Source organism: Taurulus bubalis (assembly GCF_910589615.1).
Source record: "Taurulus bubalis genome assembly, chromosome: 13".
In the NCBI taxonomy this organism is placed as follows: Eukaryota; Metazoa; Chordata; class Actinopteri; order Perciformes; family Cottidae; genus Taurulus; species Taurulus bubalis.
In genome coordinates, this window is record NC_136601.1 from 13,134,596 (window position 1) to 13,161,035 (window position 26,440).

A 26,440-nucleotide genomic window follows, 5' to 3' on the forward strand; every position below is an offset into this window, starting at 1 on the left:
TTGTGTACATTTATTTTGCGACTATCATTATCAAAATTATGAATTTATAGTTTGTTTTACCTCGGTTAGGGGTAACTGAAAAACTAAAGCCCTTTGCATCAGTATGTATACGGTTATGTGGCAAAACAGCAACACGAGAACTGTTGGCTTTCATAAACCCTTTTTAGGGGAAAAATAGATAACCCACATTGTAATTGTTTAATACAGTTCCTCCTAATTACTAAATTCCAAATGATTATTATTCTTTTCTCTGCAATTTTTTTTGTTTTGGACTGAAACTCTTGTTATATTATATAACAGTATATTTTGTAAAACATTTAAGCCAACTGACAATAATGAAACATTCATACTGTAGGCGACTTCATGAACTTTGCTAACCACAGCTCTCTGGAGAGGGAATCATACACCAGATTAAGAAGACGACCTGAGGGTCCTGTTCGGACAGAAGACACACACACACACACACACACACACACAGTCGCACGCACGTGCACACGCACACCAAGCAAGCCTGTCCTCACCGACTAAATGTGTCAAGTAGAAAGCATTAGTCCTGATCCTGATCCTCCCAATGAGCCACCAGTATAGCACTATTTCCACTGAACCTATCCACACCCAACCACCCAACCACACACACACACACACACACACACACCTTCCTGTCTGGCTCCCTCTTTCTGTCTTGTCAATACATCCATGGTCTCGTCCCTTTCCCCTTTCTCTGTCTCTCGATCGACAGCGATGGTGGCAGCTGACAGCTCAGAACATGACGACATGGCAGGATGCCATCCAGCATGCTGAGAGAGGGAAATCCCTATGAAATAAATATCAGACACACACACACACACACACACACACACACACACACACACACACACACACACACACACACACTTCACTCAGAGAGATGGTCAGGAAACCAGCCCTGCTGATGCGTCCACATTTAACCGCTGCTGCGTCCTCTGAGGAGAGTGAAAGATACACAAGAGACAAAATGGGAGAAAGAAAGACAGTGCGTGCGTGCGTGTGTGCAAAGTGTGAATATAAGTGAAGCAGGCAGAGCTTGGTGCCCTCGCTTTCTTTTTATATACAAGCAGAATGGAGAATCTATGTACCCTGTCAGCTTGGGACAGTCTGCACAACACACACGCACACACACTTGCATTTGCACATTGAAAGTGTGGGATGCCATGGAGGAGAGCGGTGGAAATCACAGCAGTGTAAAAGCCTTCTTCTCTTTGTTCAGGCGTCAGAATGAAAATAAAAAACAAAAACCTTTATTTTTAATAAATAAAATGGCAGAAAGGTGCCTAATCAGGGTTTGTCATTTTGTAAAACAATATCAATCGAACATTGTACACTTTGATCCTGGACCTGTATATTGCTGCTGGTAAAGTTGCGCTCAAACACACACACACACACACACACACACACACACACACACACATAGTTGATGTTTAGCTCTATTAACCCTTTTCCTAACCACAATCTAATGCAATCCCATATCTTAAAACACAATTACAAAATCTGTGTTGTTACAGAGTGTTCCCTCTGAACTCAGTTCCTCAAAACTTGAAACATCCGCGGCTACGAAATATCTTCAGCTAGACGCCCTTTACACACATCACATTTGTTGCATTCCTCCTTCCATTGTTACAACATATATAGTCGCTGTTAATTAATCTGTATTTGGCTTTTAAATTTGTGTTTTGCTTAATGTTTGCAAGGACCAACACATACCCAAGCAGAAAGTAATTCAGGCTCGCTCTGAGGTCACAGGGGATGTCACGGCTCTGAGTTTACACTGTTTCGTACAGAGTCACATCTCCTTCACATCAAACTCTAATGCTTGAAATATAATTAAGTCCCAAATGCGCACTCACATGCAAGCATGTATTGTAAACAGACATAATGGGCCATAAACTAGCAAAGCACAGCTACATATGTAGCTCATTGACTCTGGAACTTAATACATTCCGGAAAATGAAATACATGTGGAACCTTCACATTTACAACTCTGAAGTGCTTGATACCAGTTTATGTGGAAAGACAAAATGATCACACAAATATATACAGTTTACAGTGTAGGCAACATGTAGAAAATATCAAATATGGAGATCATTCTTTATCTTCTTGCAAGTTGTTTTCTTTCTCCCCTCTCTTTGACCTGCAACTGACGGACTTAAAGTTCCTCTTCTTCACAGTCACTCTGGAGGACAAAGCAGCCTAAAAGATGTCACCAGTCCGGGCACAGCCTGAAGACGGGACAGCCTGTCACACATGAGTGACCGGAGTGCAGCTAACCGGCCAAAGAGGAAGACATTCAAGCAAACATGTTTTACCACTGGAACTCTTCTTGAGCAACGACAATAATACTGAGAAAATACTCGAGTTTATGGATAAATTAAATGGCCTTAAAAAAACCTGGCCTACTTGTGGCCCCGTATAACCCTGGTTATGAAAGTGAAGATGGGTGAGAGGGGGGGGGATGAAAAAGCAAGACGAGATAAATACAATTTGTTCCAATTTCAGCTAAGTAACTGGGCCGAGAGTTTTAGGCAGAACTTCCCCATCACTTCCACTTCACGAATCTGCAGCGGAAGCGGGTTAAAGGAGTGGGTGGTGATCACAGCAGAGGGAAAGAGGGAGAGCTAGAGAGGGGGTGATAGAAGATGCATAAGTAAAAAGACAGGAAGAGAGGAAGAACAGAGTGGTGAGGCAGGGGAGGAGGGCAATAGGAAGAAGGGGAGCAAAATCTGAAGGAACGGACAGAAGTCGTAGAAGACGAAAGGGAAAAGAGCAAAAAAGAGAGATGATAGGGGAACTGAGAGGTGCTTAACAGAAAAGAGGGCTGAAGCATAGAATGAAGAACAAAAAAAAATGAACAGAAGCAAGCAGATGGACAGAGTGAAAGACAAGGATGGGAGGACAGTGAGTCACCAGCCTCCACCAAGAGGTTTCTCGTTGAATTAAACATGAAATCTGACAACTATTTATAGTTGTCGATGTAGATAACATGAACCCGTGTCACCTTATGTGGTTTGACTGCTGTTTTTCAGTTTACAACCACAACAACACTGTAACACAGATGAAGTGAAGGTGATACAAAATAGTATCAGAGTGCAGTTTTTTGAAAACTTGGTTCAAGGACACTGAATGTGGCCAACATTGGTACTGAGCGTCTGGAAATGTCTTGTACTGATGAATCATCTCTTGTTAATGCACCCAAGTATAATTTTAGTATTGTTCTTGTGTTTTTTTTGTTTTGGGGTGGTTGTGGTTTTCTTAGAGTTTTGATTGGTGTAACGGCATTTTACAAAGTGTAAGGTTTTTGATCTTTTAACTCTGTAACCTGCGCAGACACAATCAAAATGTGTTTTAAGTGAGTTTGCAGTGTCTCTTTCAAACGGTTTATCCTTACTTGGTATATTGCCACTGGTCCATCTATCCAATCAACCCATCCACCAAACCACAAACATGCAGTTTCATGTGAAGAGCATACTTTAGTTACTTATTGGTGTCAAAAAAAGACTGATAAGAGAATTGTTTTTAAACATACAGGATGAGAAGGAAAAAAACAATAAAAAGAGAGAATAAAGTAACTATAGGTTTAGCACGTTCAAGATTGTTCTATCATCTTAGTCCATTTTGTCTCCCTCAAACACAGTGAATCAAGATTGGACATAAGCTCTTACTTCTAGAACCACAACACTATCTTTGGACAGGCGTCTCGATTAAATTATTTCATAATAGTATCGTAAAGAATATGAAAACTGTTCCCAGGTCCTTGCGGCATCTCCCTCACATTATTTGTCAGCTGTATAAATGGTCTCCAGTGGAAAAAAAAAAAATGACATTTGTGTCGCCTGCCTCTCAAGCGAGTTGCTCGCAGAAATGTGACCATTTATCCGGAAAAGCCGATAGTTGGCGTTTGCCTTTGGGTCTTCAACTGTAGATACTGTATAAAGTATGTAAAGTAACAGAAGGCAACATACAAAGAGGTGCATGCTGCTAGGGAGACAGCTGTGTGTAGTCAAGGAAACAGACGTGTACGTCGACAATGGGGAGGTGGAGCGCTGCGAGGGGAGCCTGTCTGTGCACCAACTGTCAGTTAGATGGCATTTTAGCTTTAATGTTCACTGATTATATACTTTAAGCTTATAGACTGTCCACTAAGGTATGTATTATAGTACCACTACATTGTTTAATCATTAAATCGTGACTCCAGTAATACGGCATTTACAGGACGATAACAAATATATTTGGCTGTAGAGTAAGTATGATGGGAACCCTGAGAGCGGGATGTTGGGAGTGTTTATTGTCTTGCCATATTGGCATTGATTCAAAGGAGTCTCTTATGTGCATGTTCTGTTTAACATGCAAAACAATATCCAGTTAATGTGATATAATATACTGTCAACCTGCAAACCAAACAGTATGTATCAGGGGCACCAAAACATAACACAAGGGCACACAACCTGGGCAGATGTAGAGTGATGGTAGTCCAGATTAGAAGAACAGTAACACTGCCTAGTGGCAGCTTGAAGTCACTGTACCTCCAGACCAAAATCTGAAAAGATGGAGTCACCCAGGGCAGCAATCTGCAGTTAGTGTCATTTTTTAATAGTACCACCACTTCAACGCTAACACAGAGAAATTTTGCACAATACCATACCCAACTTATTTCTCTAGCTCCTAATATGCAGCTTTAAAATAAAAAATATATACAAAATGCTAAGTTTAAAAAGTTCATATCAAGCATTTTATTTGGTATACAGATATTCATAGATTTATACAGTATATATAGATATATGTATATATGTAACACATGTGCCACTGCAAATTCACAGACAAAATTATTTTTACCAAGAAAAGAAAGGAAAAGAAAAATATATAATGTGCTTAATTTCAAAGTAGTACTGTGAAGCATTTGTAATGAAAGATGATCAAAACCGGAATGATGAGGTAACTGCCTGGCAGGAAAACAATCACTTATAATGGTTGAGTAATAATAATAATAATAATAATAATGACAACAACAACAACAACAACCATCTACTGGAACAAATGGATCAAATAGGCAACCGAGAAATATAGTGGCAGCATGGACCCTTAGTGTCAAACTAGAAAAAAAGGATTTAAGTCTATAACATACATACACACAGAGTATGCATACAGACAGACAGTGCATAAACGTACAAACAGGAAGTAAAGTCAGTCACGCATGAGAGCAAAAACACTCCCATATCGTTACCCTTGTCTGATACACAACAGAAACTCAGGCATGCTCCAGGACATCTAAAAATCTCTCTCTCCCTCTCTCTCCTCTCTCTCTCTCTCTCTCTTAGAGACACACACACACACACACACACACACACACACACACACACACACACACACACACACACACACACACACACACATGTACCACAGCCCAGCATTAGGGCTGACCAAACAACGCTTGCACAGTTGTGGTGCATGCATGTGTACGTATATACACACACACACACAGTGGTCAGGCAGGGTGAAATTCACTAAAAAGATGTGACAGATTGCATTAATGTGAACAGACAGTAAAATAACTGCTGAAGAGGGAATCAGATCAAAAATAAGGGAGAAAGGACAAAGATTGAAAGGATAACAAACTAGCATAAAGTGCTGCACAAAAACACAAGGAAGTGGCGTGTGTGTGTGTGTAAGCACGTACATGTGTATCAATATATCAGGAGCAGGTAGTGCTGAACGTCTTTGACAGACTATTAGGAGAATCTGGCTCCCTCGTGTGGTCACTCCGAGTCTCTCTGGACCTCTGAGGCGTCAGCCCGACAAATGGGACACGTCCTGTTGGCCTGAGAGGAAACAAAAATTATCCACTTAGATTTTAACTTCCATACTGTTATTGATCACACAACATGCCCGTTCCTAAAAACTGCAAATTTGGACAGTAGCTAAACTTACCACGACAATTCCCCATTTTTATTATCTGTTTTGTATCGATTTGTAATCCAATTCACACTGAGGCTTTGGACAAATGCCATCATGCCTCTAAAACATAAGACTGTGTTATGACTAACACAAGAACTTAGTGTTCAAGAGCCTTTTTTTTGGTTGGAAATCAAGTATGTGTTCAGCTTCTTCTTCAGACATTTCAGTCCTGGGTTTTAGTGTGGTTTGACTCTTCTGAGTCAAACCACAGTCAACCGAGTTTAGGAACATGTAGACACAAGCCTGACGTTGGTTTCCTGTTACGTAAAAGTTATTTTGCAGAGTGAGATTCTCGCCACACTTCTATAATTAAGTTCACATAATGTGTACTTGGACAGAGTGTGATTGTGTCTTTCAACAAAAGAAAATGTTTTCTCTCAGTAAGTTACCGGTGAGCTATTAGGTGACAATGACGCATAGAGACTTCCTTACTAATACAAAACCATGTGATTAGCCTTAGATGAACTCAGATATGTATATGTACTCAGTGTGAGTGAGCAGGCTCCACGGGGTGGTACTTACCCTGAGCCACTTGTCGACACATTTCCCGTGGAACTCGTGGCTGCAGGGCAGGACTCGCAGCAGTTGGCGGGACTCAAAATCACTCATACACACCACACACCTGCAACACAATGGGTATCGACATGTGAAGTACGGCAACACAAAAAACCTGTTCAACACTTTTTACATGACACACTGGACATTAAGGCAGATTTAGGTCAATTGGTTATAAGGTTAGACCACAAGACACTGATTTTTCTTACAAACTCTGCAACTGATAAAAATTAACCTAAAACAATTAGGTAAAACATGATGAATAATTCACCAAATCAACCTGCGACGACCTGGTGTAAAAGGGCAGCACTCACAGTGTTTGTTCAGACTGATGGTTATTTGGATTGAACCGATAGGAAGGAAGCTGTTCGATGTCTCCTTTCGTCAGTCCTCGGAGTTTGGCCTCTCCCAGACGTTCAGCGAGGTTCAGGAGGGCCTGTGGGGAAGAAATCAGCAACAACTGAATAATAAGAGTCTGCATCCAGCAAACATGCACACAAAAGAATAAAAAAAATAAAAAAAGTAAAAATAAATTTTTAAAAAAATGGCAGATAAAGACTAACCTCATAATTTTCCACTTCTCCATCGTCGACATCCAGCTCTAGACTGATCGCAGGTCCTGTGGGCTGGACTGGCAGCATTGAACTACAGAAGGAGGTAAATTAAATTCATCAAAGAAGCAAATTAAGCAACTAAGTTGAATAGTTAATAGCCCCCAACAAATATATCTATTTGTATTATTTTCTATTTATTATATCTTATTTTATTTGCCATTTCATTGAAAATATGGAAATCTTACCCTACATTTGTCTGTATATTTTGTATTTCAATATTATTTGAGTGATTTCTATGTTGAAGACTCAAGATATGATTCACCTTTTCCCCTTTATCTCACGATTCTGCTCTTTTGTAGACATAAGTTTGCGATCTCACGAATTAGTAAAACATCTCAATCTCTAATCTTGGGAGAAAATAAAAACCTCATTGTAGTTCAACAAAATAAAATGATATGACCACACTTTCTACTCAGTATAGAACTAAAAATGATCGTTAAATAATCAGTTGTAATGGCCCTCCTAAGGCATAACTATTCAAAATGGCATGTACTAGGTCAATCTTATCCCAATATTTATACATTTCTATAAGAATTTAATTTTCTGTCTGCAGTAATTTAAGTCACCTAACATAATAATCGACGCCCTGCAATTGGTTGCATATTTCATCAAATTAATACTTTATATTTTGCCAATACAAATAAAACATTGAACCTTTTCTTTGCCCTTTTATTGGTCGCATCTCAGGAAATTAATGTATGTGAAAGGTGCAGCATGGAGGCACATATGTGAATTTAATGTGGCTCTGTCCAGACATTCATACATCTTAAGTTAAACTGGTAACGGTTCATAATAAGTTGTTCTGGTGATCTTAATCCTCGACAATATAACTTACGCTTCCATGCTGCCTCACCTGAATTAAACAGATGTCAGAGCATCTTAGTATTCTATGGTACTGTGCACGGTTAACACTCTTACAGCCCTGGCTAGAGTCCAGACGATGTCAAACAATCTGTTTCAAGTTGGCGTTATAATGTTATCCAACTTTTCAAAGGAGAAATTAGTCTTTGGAGGCCGGTTTTAGATTGTATTCCGGTTTTAGATTGTATTACAGTGCTGAAATCATAATAAAATGTTTTGCAGCTTTGAGATAAAAGTGTCCACTAAAGGGTTAAGTTCACTTGATTATTAACATTTCCTCGCCATTGTAGATATAATATGGAGGCTGATGCTTTCTGTTTGTGATGTTTCCTCGTCCGTGAGTCTAATTGTTTGATTGGTTAGCCACTGTTGGGTCTAGTATTTGTGTTACGTACCATTCTTTTTGAAAGCAACATTGAGTTTGTAACCTGTATAAAGTGAAAATAAAACGATGAAAAGAAAGGAAGTTAATGTACGGATCTACTTACAGGAAGTAAGGCAGGAGACTGGGGTGGTAAGGCGAAGGTGGCAGTGGCTGTTGTGATCGGTACCGTCGCCCCGGGAGACGCCGAGGAATAAAGTTTGGATAGGACTGAGGAGCAATTGACGACACATCACATACATGAGAAATCATTGACATGGATTTTCTGCAAACGAAAACAAATGTCTTTGTACTATTCGTAGTGCTCACCACTCCGAAGAATTCTTGTGGCAGGGGATCATGGGAGAGAAAGTGAAGCTGGGTGGAGTGAGGTGTGAGGGCCGGGTGGGTGGCAGGAGGATAGTGGAGCCCAGCACCCAGAGACAGGTGTTCTCCAAGAAGCTCCACATCATTCTCTATCCTCTGTAACGGCTGGCAGCGTCGAGAAGAAAATACACACGGTTACCATCTGAGATAGCTTTATGTGATCACAGCAACACAAACAATTATAAAATATTCAAACATTAAATAACAGATAAAGTTGGGAGGTGGAGGAGGAGCATCAACCTTAACAAATACTGCAAATGAGTCGGGGGTTAAGACGTATTATCGAAAAATATAAGTGGCCACAGTCGTTTGCATGGATCAACGTAACCTTTATACTTCTGTTTTTCTACTAATGTGATTAAGAGAATCTCACCGAGCATCCAGCTATTAAATAAGGATCTTTTTTCGGCTTTGTAAACATTGAAACACTGATTAATTTAACATGGTTGTAAATTTTAGCCCAGACCGACAGACATTTCTTCTTAAACTGCAATACCACTGTGATAGATGCTAAAAACACCCCATTTCAGTACACATCCTGATTTATTACAAAACACTGCGCTATTTCCAGAGAGCAGCACAAATTGCTTCAACTCAAATGTATAAAACATGTATCATCCATTCTGCTTTAATTATAAAACACCTTCGCTGCTGCATTTTCTTTTTATATAGCAGGCAAAAATATTTAAAGCTTCGCTCAAAGATGCTGACAGTCACACTAGCTCCTCAATTATATACCATATTTTACAATTTTCACAAAAGCTGCTTCTGATACCAAATCAGAGGTTAAAAAAAGCATAACAAAATAATTGCTACTCACCGATCGGGCCTGCTGCGTCGGATAGGGTCCAAACTGTCCAGGCTGTGGCAGGTGAGGTGGGTGGTGGGAAAGGTGTGCTGGGGGGTGGGAGAGGTGATGAGGTGGAAGCAGGAAGGCTGGGTCACTGGACAGCAATGATGGGAACGGGTAGGGCATGGGTAAGTGCTGCACAGAGCAAGTCTGAAGGACCTGGCAGAGACGAAGAAAAATGACAGCAGTATTTCATTTAATGAGCAAAACCATATTTAAAAAATATCAAATAATAAATTCATCAGTAACTGAAAATGTGCAACTGTAATATAAAGAAACAAACAGACTCACCGGAGGAGGAACACTGCATACGGGATAGTGCTGTCCATTGAACACAACCGAGCATGCTGGGATCTGCTGAGTGGAGCGAGGCGGCAGGCCTGGTGGCGCTCCCGGAGGAGACACGGGATACGATACTGGAGCTGAACCCTAAATATGGAGATCAACGGGTAAAGTTCAACTCGACCAACACAGACTGTGATTTAACGTTGAGCAGCTAGAGTTACTAGATTTTGTCCACATGATGCAGGTAGCTAATAAAGAAAAACCTCATGAATCAGTGCTGACACCACAGATTTATCTTTGGTGTTGAGCACAAGTCAAGCAGGGTTTTTACAGGCCTGTTCTGAGACGATGAAATTCAAATTTCATGATTAACGGACCTATTTGGAATTGTGATGGTATACTAATACTTATGAGAGGATGTCTTGCAGTTACAGGGGTATTTTGACGACAAGCCTCTCCATGTTGTTACTGGCATTTATTTGTGGATATGAATTCTGATGTGAACTACTATATAAATTATTTTTAAATGACTGAAGTCAAACATCTCAACTTACTCTTTCACCTGCAAAAGACTTGCAAATAAATCACGTGACCGACTTAACATACTGTTAAGTCGGTCACGTGATCTAGTAATGCAAACTATTCCCTTCAGATCCAATTACTAGTCTTGTGTTTCACTGTATTTCTAGAGACGGCATAAAAGTGCACATTGTAACACCAGCAATTAGTGATTGTTATAAACATAGTTAAATATTGGATAAGACGTTTAAAAAATAAGAAAAAGTACAAATATTTCCTGCTTGTATCTTTCTGAAAAGATCATACTCTGATGGAAAAACAGGCACACAAGCCAGACATAGACACGCCAACATTAACCAACTGAATCTTTCAACTACATGGTTACAGAAGATGTAGTTACTGCTTTCAAGATCAAAACAGACCACAGTAATACACTCATAAATTCACCCCATAAACATTATTTCAAGAAGTCACCTGCTCATGGAGGTCCAGCACCATGCTGCTCTGCTGGGATGGGTGGGCATGTGGGTGCTGTGGATGGGCCACAGGGTGCAGCAGCCTGGGAGACAGGTTCGGTGATTGGTGGAGGGGCCTCGGTGAGGGATTTAGGGGATGGTGACCCGAGCGGTCTTCAAGCCCAGGCCCCAGCCCACGGGGAGGTTGCTGGCTGAAAGGTGGGTAGCCCTGAGGGGGAGCCGGGTGGCGGTAGTTCTCATCCTGGTGGCCTGGCGACGGGCCGTGGTGGGAGTGCAGGTGGTGGTGGTGATGATGATGCTGCTGCTGCTGCTGCTGCTGCTGCTGTTGCTGCTGCTGCTGCTGCTGCTGCTGGTGGGCGTTGGGGTGGTGATGGTGGTGGTGATGGTGGTTGTTGTTGTTGTTGTTGTAGTGGTGGTGGTTGTTGTGGGCGTGGGCGTGGTGGTGGCGGGTCAGACGGTCTCTCCGGCCACGCTGGCGTCTCATTGGAGGGCTGAGGTGGGGAAAAAAAGAGGGGAAAAAAAGAGGGGAAAACATAAGAAAAATGCCAAAGGAACTGAGTTGTTGTTTGTATCATTATGAATACATTACTAGTGTGGTCACCTCCTGCAAGTAACTTAACTTACTCCAACAATTAAAAAAGGTCCTGAATTTGATATTTGGGGTATTAATATAGCAGCAAACAGCTATTTGATCTGTAAAGATATCGTGGTATTAGCTGCCTCTTCTCTTGAGAATTAGACCTCTTGTCTCAATGAAATTGTATTTACCTGTATAAATAAAAAGGTAAAAAAAAAAATAAAAAAAAACCTGAGCAGAGAATTAAGTTACACACACACATTTACCTGCGTCGGTTGCGAACAGGCGTGTGGCATCTCTCTGGCATGTAGTGGGGGTGTGGTCTGCGACTGGGAGGCAACTCCCACGGGCGAATGGGAGAGGAAGGAGTAGAAGGAGGGGCGGAGTTTAGATCCAACATGGCCTGCTGGGAAAGACGCTGCCTTTTCGGGCTTGGGCTGTCTTCCATCTGCACACAGAGGTAAAGGAGGGGGGCGACCATGGGGATGGGTGGTCAGGGAGAAACAAAAACAAGGACAGACAAAAGGGGAGAATGAATAAGAAACGAAAACAATGACATACAAATCCTATTCAAAGAAGAGGCAACAGGCAAAGCTCATGTTTCATACTCACTTTGTCCCGATCCTCGCTGCACAAATTATCTGGATGAAAATGTAGCACTGCTCCTGCAGGCCACAGGGAAAAAAACAGAATCAGATAAGACCGGTCTGAGAAAACCATCAACATCACAAGACACACGGACATATGCTTGCGAAGCAAACAGAAATACAACACACAGGCAGCTGGTTGCCTTTGATTTGACTTTCCATGGATCGTCATGAAGCCTGAATAGTTTGCTTAAACAGATCTGCAGACTTATACTACAAAATTCCACATCTTGCTTCACAGACAAAGTTACAGTCCTCATCGAGGGTCTGTCTGCCTAACAGCCTTTTGAGTTCCCTGTTTAAAACAAGCAGACAAAGGAGGAAGCCATCTCTGGAAGATGTCACACTGGGCTCATCCTCTCTGGTTCTCACAGACAAATCACTCCCTCTGATCCACCATGGTAAGTCAGTGCAGACTCACAGATTGTGTTCAACACAACAGAGCGTCCTGTGGCTTTCACACATGTACAGGACCCTCTGAATGACGGCTCACCTTCACTATCACTTTTATCCAAGTTACTATAGTGTACTATCAAAAGGTTATCAAATTGATTAGTCGATAGATAGAAAATGTATTATATTAATAAAGCAAAGATGCCCACCAATTACCTGGCGGTTTTAGCTTCTCAAATGTGATTTGCTGCTTCTCCCCTTTTTATAACTATGCATTTTTCTTTTGGATTGTTGGTGCCACCAAGACAAGATCTCGGTGGCATTTTTTTTTTAGATTGTGTTTTATGATGTTTTATTGATCAATCCCTTTTGATAAACTGGAATGACATTGTAGTGTAGTCCCTATGGATCACATTATGGAATTACAGATGCATAACAACAACAATCAATTTTTGTATGACTTAACATGATTATCAGATCTGGAATTCTGAGAAAAAAAACAATATATTGTGTCTCTGGTCTAACAAGATAATTATCTCTGAAATCAGATTCAGATGCATCTCCTACTACCTTGAAGCGTGCTATATCAGGTCAACTGATCCTGGAGAAACACTGCGATGTCCATCCCATCAGAATTGGCTTCACGTCTGAACAACTGCCTACAAACTCCTGAGGTGTCTGTGCAAAGTCGACAAACTAACACCACCACCATCTATATTAAAGACACAAGGATGTCCCCCAATGTCTCAAATCTAAATAAAACTGCATTAAACTAAGCAGGCAGGACATGTTTTCTTCCATTAAATCAAACTCAAGTAAATGAGAGCTTCTCTTTAGATATTGAGTTATACCATGAAATTCAGGGAATTTATTCTCCCATGAAAATTTTACTGAGAATTTCCGAGATAAATATGTTGTTAATTCATAAGAACAGAGTAAATATTTTTTCATCAAGTGAATGCATTATGCTTCCAAACTGAATGAAGCAGTGATCCCATAAACATAATCTCAGAAGAAGAAAATGTTCTTCCAGCTGTTTATCCGACAGTCCACATGTGCAATCTGGATGCAGCATGTGCACACAGTCATTTCAGCAGCTTAAGAAGGATGTCCTTGAACTCAGCTGACAAGAGTTTCCTCTAAGCAGTCCCCCAAAAACCTTTGATCACCACAAAGAGGGGGAAGAAAAAAAAAAAGAAAAAAAATCCTCCCCTCATCTCTTTATATTTCTTCCTCGATGCCTCCCTCACACAAACAGCCCCTTCTGTCTCCCCAGAGACAACAGATCTGAAAGCAACCCCCCACCCTTTTCTTGTCTTTGCGATGCCACTCCAGAGCCATGTGAAGGCTGCCGATAGTGACAGCTCAAAGACGCCCTGCTAGTGGTGGCGGAGAACAGAGGGCCAGTCAGTTGACGGACTAGCCAACAGTAGGGCCAAAACGCTGGCTTACATCTTTATTTATCTGCCATGCCCTTTTATTTAGACCTCATAAGGTCCTGGGTAGGGCTGGGTATCGTTTGGAATACTTCACGCATTAACTTGAAGAACGCTTGAGGTGATTGTCTGTGAGCAAAACCATACAGAATTGTTTGACTGGAGGAAGTTTTGATACTACTTGGTACTGGTTTATTTCGGCCAATAGCTTAAAGACCCGATAAACACATGGGTGGCTGAGGCCCAGGACTAAGGAGTCCTGGGCCTCAGCCACCCATGTGTTTTTAGGAGAACTAGGTCTGGTAATGCTGATTCACCCCGAAGGCCATAGGAGAGTGGCTGGTGAGCCAGAATAGACGGGTTCTGTTGGCGAGCAGACACGACCTTGTTTCCTCCGAGCATGGCTGCTGGGGAAGAATGACACCATTTATTTTACGACAGACCATCAAGTCAGGCAGGCAAGATAGTGAACTTAAGAGTATCAGCTGTCATCAAGTAGCAATTTGCTCCTGTTCTTTGACAAAGACTTGAACCATTATTGAGAAGCAACATGCCAAAAATAGAGAGACACTCTATACAACCCACATAATCTTCAGAAATACTAGGTGATGCATTATTAGTATTAATGAAGATCTGTAAACACTGGTTGCTTTTAAGTTGTGATACTGGCAGGTTGTGGGTTACAACACTCGCTGTTAAAGCCACACTGGGGGATAAAAAGCTTGACACTGGGGGAGAGAAAGAAGTGAAAAACAGAGATAAGGCAGAGGGGCACATTTTTAAAACCCCCAAATAAAACCCTGACACATTATACATAAAGTGATGCCTTCAAGGCATATCACAGCAACATGTACAAAAACAAATGGGCACAAACAGAAAATCTGTATTATGCACTTAAAACATACACACTCTTATTCTGAGCCACACACACACACACACACACACACACACACACACACACACACACACACACACACACACACACACACACACACACTTTGAATTTCCTCTCTCGCAATTTTATTTGTTTGTTTCTCTAAGGTTTTAGGGAGTTTTTCTTTTTCTCCTAGTGAGTTTGAGTTGGATAAGGAGCCATTACTGTTGTGGGCATGAAAAGCCTATTGAATAACAGTTTAAGTGATACCGGGCAATGTCAATAAATTATACTTCACATAGTGGATAAACCAACAACAAGCTAACACAACTCTATTGTTTTTGTGTTTGGACAGTTCTTTGAAACTATTACACCTTAACAATCTTTAATGTACCCTTGCAGCTTTAGATAAAGAGATCTGTTGGACTATTTTGGGACAATATACAGCTTTGCAGAGGCATATAAGATGAATAGTATTACGGCTTATGAATGAAAGGGATAGTTGCGAAATAGAAGGGTGTTCTATGCCCACCTGCATCACAACATAAAATCACCATCAAGAAAGAGATTTAATTTCAAACTATTTCAAGGCTCTAAACATTGTTTTTTATTAAAGTAGACTCCTCTCATACATGCTGAAGATTGTGTGACGACAAAAGTAGAGTATGTAGGCTGTCTAAACCGCTGGGCAAGTGCATACGTCACTGATCTGATATGTGAAAACATCCATCCATCAATATTGCAGTTTGAATGCACAAGATTTCCACTGACCAACCAGATTGGTTTTACATTTTCTTATAGAATAGATCTCAACATGTCATTGTAATTCTAATAAGTGTATTAATGCATTACATAAATGATTAAATAGTGTTTTTTTCCTCGTATCTTGACAACAGGGGGTACCATTATATGACCTGCAGGCCTTCAGCATCATTATGCCAGAACTAGGGCAATTCTGCAGTGTTAAATTCCTACTGGAGGTCCAGTAGATGTTTCACTGAACCAGGCAATGACATACATTATATTTATTTAGCTGACTATTTTATGAAAAACTACCTCCAATAAGTACAACTCAAATATTGCAAGAACTTGAGTGAGTACATCAACTTCATCGAATGTGCTGAAATAATTAAAGTGCAACATACAGGACAAAGTTCAGGTGGTTTACCCTCCTCACATGAGTAAATGCTACTCAAACGTCTTCAGCAGAGCCGCTACTACAACCCCTGGCATGACATACTGTATAGCCGACTTTTCAAGCAACAGCTGGCAGTGAAGGCACCAAGCCTTCCAGTTAAATGTCTCAAAGCCTGTTAAGCTGCTACTGGTCTGCCTGCATCCCCCAGGGGGTGTATCCTGCGTGTTTCATGATGCATCTAGCCGGGCTGCAGGCCCTGTTTACTGACGCTTGCTTACCGGCCCCGGGGTGCCTGTGAGCTCCGTGTGGAGGGTGGCGCTGCGCCCCTGCGGACAGGTAGCTCCCCTGGGTGTGCTGCTGCTGCTGGCTCTCCGGGTAGCTGCGACCACCGTGGTGCGGCGCCCAGCCGGCGTTGCTCTGCTGCGCGTAGCTCACCCCTCCTCCGCTGGCGGTCATCATGCTCCCGTTGCCGACCGCGTTGCCGCTGCCGTTGCTTCCAACGTTGCCGCTCATGCCGAAATGATAGAAGCCGGACCGAGACCGAGACCGAGTCCTCGGTGGGTCCATGGCCGTGGAGGGCGGCGGAGGATGGACGTGATGAAGGTGCGCTGGAGGAGAGAAGCGGGCAGGAGCCTCCCTATTCGGCCGCTTCTACGCGTCGTCTCTCCGTCCACCGAGTTACCCCTGATGACGACCGGCTGCTGCGAGTGTTTTCTGAGGCATTTAAAGCTGTTGTTTTAGTAATATAATGAGAGGAGACACCTGAAAACAGCGCGTTCAGGGAAGCGCAGCCGTCACATGTCGCACAAGCACCATCTGCACCATCAGCTGTCCACTTCACGGTTACGTTATCTTACCGCTTACGGACGTACATAAGTATTTAATAACAAAATACTGCCCTGATAAGATAGAGAAAGATTAATCAAAAGACAATTTTTTCGGAAGTTTTCGTCGTTACCATAACAGCAGCTGAGCAAGTCTCGGGCTCTCTATTGTCTTTTCACAGAGGAACCCTGGCAGGCTTTCCACAGGGAAATAAAGTATGTTTAAGTAATTATTCCTGTCGGGATGAGCCCACTGCCGACGCACATAATAACGTGCAACTGAAGTTAATATCGCTCGCTCGCTGCCACCGAGAGCTTGTGAAGTTAAATACTTAAATCCCTCAACACAAGCAAGATGGCTTGCTGTCGTTGGTTAGCAAACTAAAAAGAAACCAGCAGCATTCATAGCCGACTGAGAAACTAACTTAACAGCATGTATTTATGAATAAACTCCAACTAAATGACGATGGGTAGTCTATTATATATAGTAAAGTTACACCCCTTCGCGTTGGCTAACTATACCTGCTCGGTCATTTGCATAATTTCGATTTTTCCAGCTAGCCCAAAGCTAACAGGAAGCGGGGTCTGGAGGGGAAAACAAGTCCAACAGTGCCGACATTACAAGCTCGCTAACGACGACGTTATGCTGGTCGTTAAACAACGGGAGGAGCAGGTTACCTCGGACAACACGGGGAAATAGACAGCTACCTTTTCCAAGTAACCAGGGCGATATTTGTCACATTTAAATCCCCTCTCGCATTCGCTATCGAGTGTTTTCTCTGGTCAGCGGGGAGTGTGTGGAGATCAATCAATGGGAGTTTCACATCTCTACCAAGTCACTACCAAACGATCACAGAGAAACACATAGCTCGTCACAAGCCTCACCCGCGAGGTGCTCGTTGGTAAATAGCACAAACTAGGAGGTGGTAACACTCTTACGACAGCTATCAAAGTGATTTTTTTTTAAATTAGCAACAGTCAAAGTCGATTTTTAGGTAGCCACTCATTATCGGAGTTGACTACTTTAGTCTGGCCAACCGCAGGCAGCTGCTCAGGTCATTAATTATTCAGCAGCTTCAAACCAGAAATACTATAAGACAACGCTTTGAAAGTCGAAAGCCACTTGCGTTATACAGCTTTTCAGGTAGAAAAAATATGCCGTTGCTTAAAGCTTTCTCCGATATAGTATATAAACCTAAACCTCGATAATTATACGCTTAAACATACGAGTCACACAAAAATCCTCTAACCTTTGAGTATAAATTATACACGAGGCTATCCGGAATCCATGTTTATTGTCTTTACAATATGAACATACAAAGCCCATTCACGGTTCTGTTTGACCCTATTTCAATGACTATAAACTGCCATTATTTTTTGGGGGGGGGGGGGGAGGGAATAATAAACCACACTTTCAACACCCTACTTCCGTCAAAAAAGCAAGGCAGTGTGTACAAACATATTCCAAAATACTGTATGTTGAAAACTGTACCTGCATAAAACAAGCTTGCAGAACAAGGTTAAAGTAAAAAAAAAGCACATTTATATGAGCTACACTGAAGATGTATGATATTCTACAGATTTTTTATTCGACAGTAAATAAATTAATCAATCTCAAAAACACAAAATATTTAAATCATCCAGTTACATTTGATGCTCCTTAAAAAGAAAAGAAAAACAATTCTATTTGTCTGTGGCGTGCTTTTTGTTTTGGGGAAAGAAGGCTTTCACTACCGATGTCTACGTCACCATAAATTCCCACGTTTTATCCCGCCTCTCTTCTTCGACTTCGATCTCTCAGCCTTTTTGTTGTTCCTGCTTTTGCCACCTGCCCCATCCTTCCTCTTCTGTGGAGGGGGCGTGTACTGCTTGTGACCGTGGAGGTCTGCAGGGCAAACTTCTTGAACAAAGTAGCTCCAGGATCGTTTTAGTCCTCCTCGTTTGGCTTGAGCATCTTTCCTAAGTCTCTTCACCTCTTGTCTCTCTTTGCGCCTCTCTGGCCACTTCTTCCTCTTGCCAGCCTGGCCGCATGTTTCCTGTTTCGTCCTGCGTCTCCCCTGGACTGGCTGATTCTCCTCACCACTCTCGTCTGTTGCTTCAGACAAGTGCTGCTGGTCTGACAGAGGCAGGAATCTAGAACTCAAAAACTCTGAATACACAGAATGGATGGAGAAAATGTCCTCAATAATTAGTAAGCCTGTATAGCTGAACAATAAGTTGAAGGCAGTTGTTCATTACAGCTGCACTAATTCATAATTTTATATAAACAAAAAAGGTCAATGTCGAGTGAAAGGGGCTGCCAGAGCGAATTATCAACCAACTCTACAGTTCTCTGCAGCTCCACGGAGCGCCTTTCAGCCTAATGCGTTGGTTTTACGGCCCAAAACGTTGCTATTTTGATTCAATCTCGCTGCTCTCATTAAATCTGTTTGTTTTTTGCCGCAGCAGGCAGCTGTTTCCAGTAAAAAAAAAATCTGATAAAACCAAATATGCTATCTGCCCATCACCAAACAGCAAAATTTAGTGACCAGCTGGTGAACATAATGATAGTTTAACAGCCAGACAAGACACAGTGGACGGTTACCAGTTTACTAGGTACGCCAAGATAAAACTAGGACGGTCCAATACAAGTCTTGCAAAAAAAATCCTGCCTTCATGAAATTTATAATAATAAAGTTAAAAAGGTTTTAGAGCGGTGTTGACTCCATTATACAGGGCTTTTGGGGGCTGTAATTCGTGGTGCTGTTGAAATGAATTCTGTTGTTTATTATTTTGTCCACATAATTTATATCAATTAAAAACATTTACATAAAGCAAAACGTTAATAGAAAAAACACTATTTTGTGCAAATGTTTGCATAATTATATGTATAATATAACTGTATATAATAGAATATACATTTTGTCACCTTTGGCTTTTTTCTGCTTCCTGGGGCGACATTGGAGGACGTCCTCGATGGTGTCATAGTGGCAAACGTATGGCCTTAAGGGAAAAGTCCCACTGATCATCCTCCTTTGAGTGCACTCCTAATAACGACAGAGTAGATTAAATTGAAAGTGAGTGAGCAAGAAGACAACTACGGTCAAGTCCAATCCGAAAGAAGATACAGAAAAAGAGGGAGAGTATGTTGTACAGAAGTATACAGAGGAGGAAAGTAGTGAGAGACCTGAGACAGTGTAGACCTAACACATTAGGTAAGGAAAAGTTCAAGTCAGTTTTTTTTTTTTTTTTTTTTAAAGGATTCCTTTCATTGGCCACTTACATAGCCATGATGTCCCCTCTGAGAGCAGTTGCAACAATGAGAGGGGCATTTATTTTCTTTGAAGACGTGGACTGTCGGTGGCCTGACTGGAAGCTCTAACCGTATCTGGAAAAAAGGTTAAAAAAGGAAAAAAGGTCAACAAGCTAAATTAAGATGGTCCTTTTTATCATCTGATTATTTATATCCTCTAATTTTGATCGGTGGTGTTAATACAGCCAGAAAGGCCTTTTAAGATCTCGAAGCGTTATGCATCTTGCGTTAGTAAAGAAGGTGCAATAAAAAAAGTTCCAGTAAAGTAAAAACACCAACTTACTGTGAAGTGGTATTGTCTCCACGTATCAGGGCAGGTCTGAGGAAAACCCAGAACACAAAGGAGAAAATTACTCTTTTGAGGAGGACTACAGTAAAGAGCATTGTGCAGATGAGGAACTGTCAAGGTAGAATAAGGGACCGTTCACACCAGACACGACTCTCAAAAACGCGTCGCTAGCAAAACCATTGTTTCCCTATGGTACGCCTTTCATGCACGCTTTTTAAATGCCGCGCGACGCGTTTTTCTAGCGTTTTTTCGGCGCGCTTAAAAGTTGAAATATTCTCAACTTTAAGCGCCTTGCTTGGAGTCGCACAGCTCATCAATGTCACACTCGGCCAGGGCAGCCAATCAGATGAAGCAAGAGGCGGGCTTTATTACTTCACCACTTCCTTCCTGTTTTTGTGTGGTATGAACTCCGACTAGGCATTAATATTAGCGATCTTTAACTACCGCCTGGCAGTTAAAGATCGCCCGGCTACCGCCCGGCAGAAAGATCCGGGCGGTAACCGGGCAAAAATCTCCCGGCTACCGCCCGGCAGTTAGTTATCGCCCGGTTGCGCACGCAGACCCGCTCCATAGGCGCACCGGGCTGTTTTTTGGCTGGTGCGTTTTTGCCAAGGCGTTTTTGAAGCGGCTGCACTTTTAAAAGTCGCGTCTGGTGTGAACGGCCCCTAACACTTCATAAAAAAGGCCCGCACATCCCTGAGGCTACAGAATATGTCAACACACAACTGACAAATCCTTTCAAAGTTTCCTTCAACACAGAATCCCAACATACAACATCGACTCACATCAGAGAGGTGCCCTGACATCCCACAGCGCTGACAGTGTTGGTTCCACACCTCGGGCCTTTCACAGGAGCTGAGGCCATGTGACAGTCCACAGCTGGGACAGGGCCGGCCCGGACAGTTTCTCTGGATGTGGCCCTGTATCCCACAAAGAACACAGGTGGGACATTTCTGCTGACAGAGACAAAAAAAATCTTGTTAACATTAGTGTTTTGTCATCTATTTTTCACTCTCAATTTGACAGCATAAACTTCATAACAGCACAGCAATATATTCAAAAGAGAGCACAAACAAAAAATGTGCATTTCAGCATTTTGCAATTATTTAATAGCTTAAAGTATAGCTGTATGGCTGCAGGAAACACAGCGAAGGACGGGGGGATATCAGCTGAACTCCAACAAGAGATCAATGGGACACCGGGAAGCCCCGTGAAAGTAATTTTAGACAGAAATCTCACCAGCTGTGTAAGTATTTCAACCTGAATCAGGGTTATTAAATCAACAACTGTACTAAACTCCCGCAATGGTTATTTCTTCGACAAGACCTTGATATCGGCTTTATACCTACTTAATGACAGTGTGAAAGTATGTTAAAGTAAAAGAAAAGGGGTAGATGTGTGTGTTCCTTTACCTTAGGGTTGTTGCAGCTTTTGGCAATGTGTCCCGTCTTTTTGCAAATGTTACAGATCAGAGAAAAATAGCGCCTGGGCAGAGACTGATCAGCACCACGCTAGATAATGTGAGGGGACAAAGACATGACGGACATTATTTAAAAGGGAGTATTGTAAGTTTATAATACTGCGAACATACTGCAAAATCAGACGACAGCCAGCCAAAATGTTCTTCGTTATTGATATCCTTGTTTTCATTTCATGTTTGGCATTTGCATGTATTTTTCAAATGTATTTTTTATGCACTCATACATTTAAATTTGCTTCAACAATATTTACTTTTGAATTGAATGAGAATGTTCCCCTTAACAGAAACATAATATTAACAATGAAAATAGTAGATACATTTCCTTGAATAAATTAGCTCTGCTGTAGTATTTCTGAAAATTAATAGAAAATGAATCAGACACTACCTTGTCTTTCTCAGATACAGCCCAGGTATCATTCACCGATTTCACCGTCTGATCTATGATGGCGACAATAAACAAGGAGAAAAGTAGGTTTTGTAGAGCTAAATGTATTCAACAATTAAAGTTATATTTATGTTGTTCTCAGGCAGAATACCTCTTGAAACATAATTCAAACAAAAGAAAAGATTGTAGATTGAGTGAAAACAATATGTTAATTGTTTTACTTCAACAATAACATGTCAGAAAACTAAGGCACAATTTAAAGCTGTGTTTTTCCCATTCAAAAAAATAAAATAAATCACAAATAGAATTCAATTACAGAATAAGAGCTTGCCATATACTGACAAGCAAATCTAACCAGCACCGTGTGTGCGAATGTGATAAATCACAATAGTATGTAAATGTAGCTTAAACCTTACAGGTCAGGAGTGTGGGTTGTTATTATACAACCCACACATAGGCGACTGTGGATCAGCGGTAGAGCGGGTCGCCCTTTGGCGGCTCGTTCCCCAGCTCCACTAGTTCATGTCGATGTGTCCTTGGGCAAAAAAGCTTAGCCCAGAATTAGTCCTGCAGGCTGTGCTACCAGTTTGTGAATGGCTGTGACTAATAGTTAGTCCTGATGGGCAGGTGGCACCTTGCATCCCTTGTCATCAGTGCTATGAATGGGTGTGAAAGGATGAATGATGACATTTAGTGTTAAAGCACTTTGAGTGGTCGGAAGACTAGAAAAGCACTAAACAAGTACAAGTCCAATTACCATTTACAAACCCTAAATCAATTTCAGAGGTGAAGCCATACAGTCGTAGCATATGTACGCCAACCCACGTGGCTGAGCCTAAATACCGGTTACAGACAGACTGGAATTTGATTGCTTAATGTTTGAATCTTGTATAGTTATTTTTATAATCATCACATATAAATCATTCAGCTTACGTAGGTGGACACTCTTGGACATATCGCTTTTACTTGTACAGTTTTAATTGTTTTTCCTTCAGAATCCCCAAATGTAAAATTTAACTATGATAAAAACGTTTTCTCTCACTAGTAGTCAGGCTTTGAAACAAGTTATTAGATGGCAACAGATTTTTTTTTCACAGAGTGAGATCAAGTACAGACTAACCCTCATCTCCAGAGTCATCCTTACTGCCGTCCCTGTAGCTCAGGTTGAGCTGGATGCTTGAGTCTCCCACCTGTTCATCTCCTCCAAGGAGCATCCACTCCTCAATGGGCTGGTCACTGTCCTCCTCCTCCTCCTCCTCCTCATTTAAGTCTAAACTGGAAGTAGGACTCGGGCTGCTGAGCTGCAGCGCCCGTCCAGAGGTGATGTTGAATGCCAGGAGGAGCGGAGGAGAGCTTTCCCTGATGAGTCGTGCCGCCCGTTTACAGCTGCTGTGCAGTTTCTGGGGACTAAACTTGATCTCGTCTTCACCTTCTGAAATATTTAAGTCCTCAACAAAGAAGACGTCGTCCTTGCTACCTTGCTCACCATCTTCATTTTCCATGTTAAGATCCATATTACAACCTCAAAACAGCAGCTGAACAGCACCACACAGCGGAGGCTCACTGCATTACTATCAACCAACGGTTAACGGTTGGCTAATTCAAGATACTACAACTTTTAAGTTGTTCGCACGGTGGAATAAAATCGTCTGGTTGTGTCTTTTTTTCTTTAAACATGTAATTATGAGGTCTATATGTAGACAGTTAAAATATATTGACGCGTGGGATAACATCAGGCCAACCGACGGTGCTATGCTAACGTTAACTAACGTAGGTTAGCTAGCTAATATAGCTTGGCTAAATAAGCGAACAAAACCAAGTGAAATTAAGTCTATAATGGCACTTTATGAGTGCTTACCGTGTTTTGTTCATTATATATCTGTTGCAACTGCACACAATGCACATTACTAATATTTCATCCACACAACTGAAAGCGCTGTGACTTCCACTGTTATGTTTACAGCGGAAGCTTGAAGAACTTTACCGGCGTTTCCGGGAGTTAAAATGTTGGGCAACCAAAACTGCCCCCAGCGTTTGAAAACGTGAAGTTAGACAACACGTTCACTCCTGAAACCCCTGAAGTTGATTTAGTAAATAATTGTATTGATTTTGTCAACATCTTTAGCGTAGTCTTATTACATATAACTCAATCTTTATTTGTTAAGGTTGTCTTTTGTTGTTGCTCCATCGCAACGACTTTCAATCAGGCTGCAAATAAATTAGTAGGCAAATAATGTAATGCCTGTCTGTCAGATACATTTAAAGTATATTTTCATATATATATATATATATATATATATATATATATATATATATATATATATATTCATATATATATATATTCATATATATATATATATATATATATATATATATATATATATATATATATATATATATATATATATATATATTACAGTATATGGAGGAATGTACTTGAGTAAAAGGTAGTGTGTTTAATTCTGAAATGTATCCTTGTGTAATAGAAATAAATGCAATTTTTAGCCCAAGGTTTCGTCCATGTCCTCGTGGTAACTGAATAGACCATCGTGTTAGAAACATGTTGGCTATTGAACTGAACGAAAAATGAAATTATAATATGCTATAATTGTTTAGACTCGTGGGCTGCGTATGACTTCTGTATTTCCACAATTCTGGCTACATCTCTGATCAGCGCCTTAAAGATGTTTCAGCGCGTGCACCCGTGCATGCGCCCAATCAAAGGCTCGTGCAGCTCCACCGCTCAGGTGCTGAGGGCACACTGCTGTCACTCCGCACCACAAACAAAAATATAGGGACAAACTCTGAATAGTGCTCTCTTAAAGCCTCTTTTTCCTGTTTGAAACCGGATAGGCTCAACTTTATACCAAACAACGAGAAGTTAAGTAGAATTAGAGACTTTGTCTGTGATACTTAGTATCACAGAGAGACTTAGAGACTTAGAGACTTAGTCTGTGATGGACGCGCGCTTTGGACAGGTGCCGCTCACCGTTACGCACAGTAAGTAACGCTGTTTAAATAAAGTTATGAGGTGCCGCCTCAGCCTTCGTAGAGTATCCTAAGTTACAGCCGACTCCATCACGGAATCATGTTGATCCGCTCCGGTCCTCAGGGTACGGCGGCGTGAACCAGCTCGGCGGTGTCTTCATTAACGGGCGCCCGTTACCGCACGTGATGAGGCAGAGCATCGTGGAGCTCGCGCATCGGGGTGTGCGTCCCTGCGAGATCTCCCGCCACCTGCGCGTCAGTCACGGCTGTGTCAGCAAGCTACTGGCCAGGTAAGATTAAATTACCTTTTTTAGGTTTATTTTGCCTATTTATTCATATTTTACTCATTGCTTCATAGACAGTGATGAAGCAGATTTTAACAATAGTATTGCCTGTAATAATTATAATCTTTGTAAAACTTTGTAAAAATGTATATAAATACCTTTCATTTTTAAATGCATAATATTTGGAGCCTTATGTTGGACCATCCAAAATATGCTATGTGTGGTCATCCATGAATGCATTATTCAGAAATTAGAAAAAATGTGATACCACCTGTTCTTTGAATCCACATATATATATATATATATATATATATATATATATATATATATATATATATATATATATATATATATATATATACATATATATACATATATACATATATATATATATACATATATACATATATATACATATATATATACATATATATACATATATATATATATATATATATATATATATATATATATATATATATATATATATATATATATATATATATAGACACATGATTCACATCAGCATCTATATTGATGCTGATGTGAAACTGTCAAACTTTCTCCGCGGGTAACCTGCTGACATACATCAATATTGTGAATTCAGGTACAATGACACAGGAAGCATCAGACCGGGGGTGATCGGAGGCTCTAAACCCAAAGTGGCCACTCCCAGTGTTGTGCAGATGATCCTGCATCTGAAACACACTAATCCCACCATGTTTGCCTGGGAGATCCGAGACAGGCTGCTGCTAGAGCGAGTGTGTAACCATGACGGCGTGCCCAGCATCAGCTCCATCAACAGGTAGATGAGCTCACGCATGTGAGTTTGCTTGACAACACAGATCCTTAAAATGAACTGAGGTCCCTCTGTCTTTACAGGATCATCAGAAACAAGGTACAGTCCGAGTCTTGTGAAGTTGGTATGTTTTTTCTGTCC

At 41.2% G+C, this 26,440-nt stretch overlaps 2 protein-coding genes across 2 annotated transcripts; both read right to left on the bottom strand.

Annotated features, from left to right (window-relative positions):
- Positions 1–4,774: 4,774 nt before the first annotated feature.
- On the bottom strand, positions 4,775–16,635 carry LOC306746212 (E3 ubiquitin-protein ligase RNF38-like). The gene is made up of 12 exons (XM_079229090.1): positions 16,237–16,635; positions 12,083–12,135; positions 11,737–11,918; positions 10,892–11,384; positions 9,905–10,042; positions 9,584–9,772; positions 8,707–8,868; positions 8,504–8,607; positions 7,104–7,185; positions 6,855–6,976; positions 6,508–6,607; positions 4,775–5,849 (listed from the first exon to the last, which is right to left on the bottom strand). The coding sequence occupies exons 1-12, from the start codon at positions 16,523–16,525 to the stop codon at positions 5,787–5,789; spliced, it is 1,977 nt and encodes a 658-aa protein (XP_079085216.1). The 5' UTR covers positions 16,526–16,635; the 3' UTR covers positions 4,775–5,786.
- Positions 16,636–18,121: 1,486 nt separating this feature from the next.
- On the bottom strand, positions 18,122–23,737 carry zcchc7 (zinc finger, CCHC domain containing 7). Its single transcript, XM_079229114.1, is given in 9 exon segments — positions 18,122–18,539; positions 18,541–18,931; positions 19,691–19,808; positions 20,045–20,149; positions 20,358–20,393; positions 21,149–21,316; positions 21,776–21,874; positions 22,229–22,281; positions 23,349–23,737. Coding segments are annotated over 9 exon segments (1,449 nt in total). The 5' UTR covers positions 23,731–23,737; the 3' UTR covers positions 18,122–18,442.
- Between the last annotated feature and the right edge of the window lie 2,703 nt (positions 23,738–26,440).

Excerpts from the sequence above, each read along its gene's own strand:
- LOC306746212 (XM_079229090.1), bottom strand. The coding sequence starts at position 16,525 with ATGGACCCACCGAGGACTCGGTCTCGGTCTCGGTCCGGCTTCTATCAT. Across the intron at positions 11,919-12,082 it reads GCAGCGAGGATCGGGACAAA|ATGGAAGACAGCCCAAGCCC; the intron begins GTGAGTATGAAA and ends CTCTGTGTGCAG. Across the intron at positions 6,608-6,854 it reads CATCAGTCTGAACAAACACT|GTGTGTGGTGTGTATGAGTG; the intron begins GTGAGTGCTGCC and ends ATTGTGTTGCAG.